This window comes from Charadrius vociferus, unplaced genomic scaffold (assembly GCF_000708025.1).
Source record: "Charadrius vociferus isolate BGI_N301 unplaced genomic scaffold, ASM70802v2 scaffold407, whole genome shotgun sequence".
Classification (NCBI taxonomy): Eukaryota; Metazoa; Chordata; class Aves; order Charadriiformes; family Charadriidae; genus Charadrius; species Charadrius vociferus.
In genome coordinates, this window is record NW_009649852.1 from 744,205 (window position 1) to 746,378 (window position 2,174).

At 64.9% G+C, this 2,174-nt stretch overlaps 1 protein-coding gene across 1 annotated transcript in view; it reads left to right on the forward strand.

Annotated features, from left to right (window-relative positions):
- Positions 1-2,174, forward strand: part of ARHGEF17 (Rho guanine nucleotide exchange factor (GEF) 17) — a 56,393-nt gene that overhangs the window by 1,953 nt on the left and 52,266 nt on the right. Inside the window, exon 2 of the mRNA XM_009891005.1 lies at positions 33-2,162. Coding sequence (XP_009889307.1) covers positions 33-2,162 — 2,130 coding nt within the window. The remainder of the gene's footprint in view (positions 1-32; positions 2,163-2,174) is intronic.

Here is a 2,174-nt window from a genome sequence, read left to right on the forward strand (position 1 = left end):
CGGGGAGCTCCTCCGCCGCCTCCGCCCCGCAGCCGCGTCCCGCACCCGGCTCTCCGTTCTCCCCGCGGAGCTCCGCCGGAGCCCGGCCCGCATTCCTGGCATAACTCGACTCGACCGCAACCACCCTCCTCCTCCCCATCACCCCGCTCCAACGGGGAGGATGAAGCGGCCGCATCCCGGTCCCCCCGCGCTTCATCCGGCAGCGAAGGCGAAGGGCAAAGCGGTGCCCACCGTCACCGCGCCGCCCGGAAGAAGAAGAAGGAGAGTGGTGGTTGGGAGAGCCCGGCGGATGGCGGCGATGCCGAGGCCGAAGGCTGCGGGAGGGTGGTCCCCCGTCATCCGTTGCCCGTGGTGGCCCGTGTCTCCAAGGTGAACATCCTGCCCTTCGGCAGCCCCGGTGGGTCACGGAGCAGCAGTCGTTACTCCAGCACGGAGACGCTGAAGGAAGAGGAACAGTTTGGGATCTGTTGGCCCAACCAAGGACGGACTCTCCAGGCGGGTTACGGCATCTACCGATCACCCAGTTTCGGGACGAGCGATGGCCTGGCATGGGGACAGCCGGCCCTCCGCGTCCGTCCCAAGCTACCACAGGGCACAGACAAGGCAAAACTGGACTTTGGGGGTGAGAGCCTGCACCAGCCAGGGCTGGAAGGGGAGCGGGCCAAGCACCGCAAATCCTTGTCCAACCCCGACATCGCCACCGAGACCCTGACACTCCTCAGCTTCCTCAAATCAGACCTCTCGGAGCTGAAGGTGAAGAAGAAAGGGGTGAGGATTGGCCTTGACGCAGGCTCTGATGGCTGCTCTGGCATTGCCAACCCCTCCCCGGGCAGCCACGGCGCTGCTCAGCCCCCCAACCGCTGGGCGCCGGGCGAGCGGCCAACGCTCAAGGACCTGACGGCCACTTTGCGTCGAGCCAAGTCCTTCACCTGCTCCGAAAAGTCGGGGACACGGAGGCTTTTCCTACAGAGCACCATGAAGCAGAGCTCCTCCGAGCTCCTCCTGGCCACTGCCGACAGCCAGGACCGGGTGGCTTTGGATGGGGGACAGCCGGGGGATGATGATGCTCTCCCCATGGTCATCCAGGACCAGTACATCCAGGAGGCGAGGCAGGTCTTCGAGAAGATCAGCAGGATGGGTTCCCAGCAGGACTATGGCTTCACAGCCGAGCAGAAGGACAGTGAAAGTGTGGAGGGCACCGAGGTGGTGGCACCGACAGGGACGACGAATGTGACCCTTCAGGGACGGGCAGAGAGCACACGGTGTTTGAAGGAAGTGGAGTCGGAGATCATCACTCGCAGGAAATCCATGGAGGAGCTGTCGGGTCACGAGTCGAGCGTGACAGACGAGGGCATCGTCACGGAGCCAGAGCCCGCGGGGATGCCCTTCCAAGACCTGCATGAAGCCGTGGACGCCTGGACGCTGCCCAGTGCTGGGCCAGCAGCCGGGGACACTGAAATGCCACTGCCCGCTCACCCGGCAGTGGTGGTTGAAGACCTTCCAGCTGGCAAATCCGAGACACCGAGCACCCCCGGCAGCTTGCGACGTCGACGTAAGTTCCCCTCAGCGGGTGCCAATGGGATGGAGGGTGGCAGCGAGGGTGGCACCGAACCCTACCGCTCCCTGAGCGACCCCATGCCCCACCGGAGATGCTCGGTGGCGGAGGAAGTGAAGAATTTCTCCGTTGACAGCAACCTCCTGGGGTCACTGAGCACCAAGGCGGGGATCCCCCAACCCGCCACCATTGCAGGCAGCGCAGGCAGCGCAGGCAGCGACCTGTCGCTGGGCAGTGATGGGCCGCGGGACTACAGCAGCCTCATCCAAACCATCGTCAGCCAGCCTGGTGCCATGGCTAAGCTCATCGATGAGAAGGGCAACGGCAAGACCATCAAGAAGAAGTCATTGAGCGCCCCCAGCCGCCGCGGTGAGCTGCCGGCCGGTGCCTTTGAAGGTCCCGGTGAGGCCATCAGCGAGCTGGAGCCCAGCATCCCACCGTCCAGCAGTGAGCCCATCCTCTCAGCACAACCAGCAGCACCGGGCACCGGCCGTGGTTATGGCTTTGACCCCAAGTTGGCAGATGTGTTGTCCCCTCGCATTGCCCGGCGCAGCTCCAAGAAGCGCTCCAACCGTGCGGCTCACCAGGAAAACCAACCACCGCCAGCGCCTACCGTCCT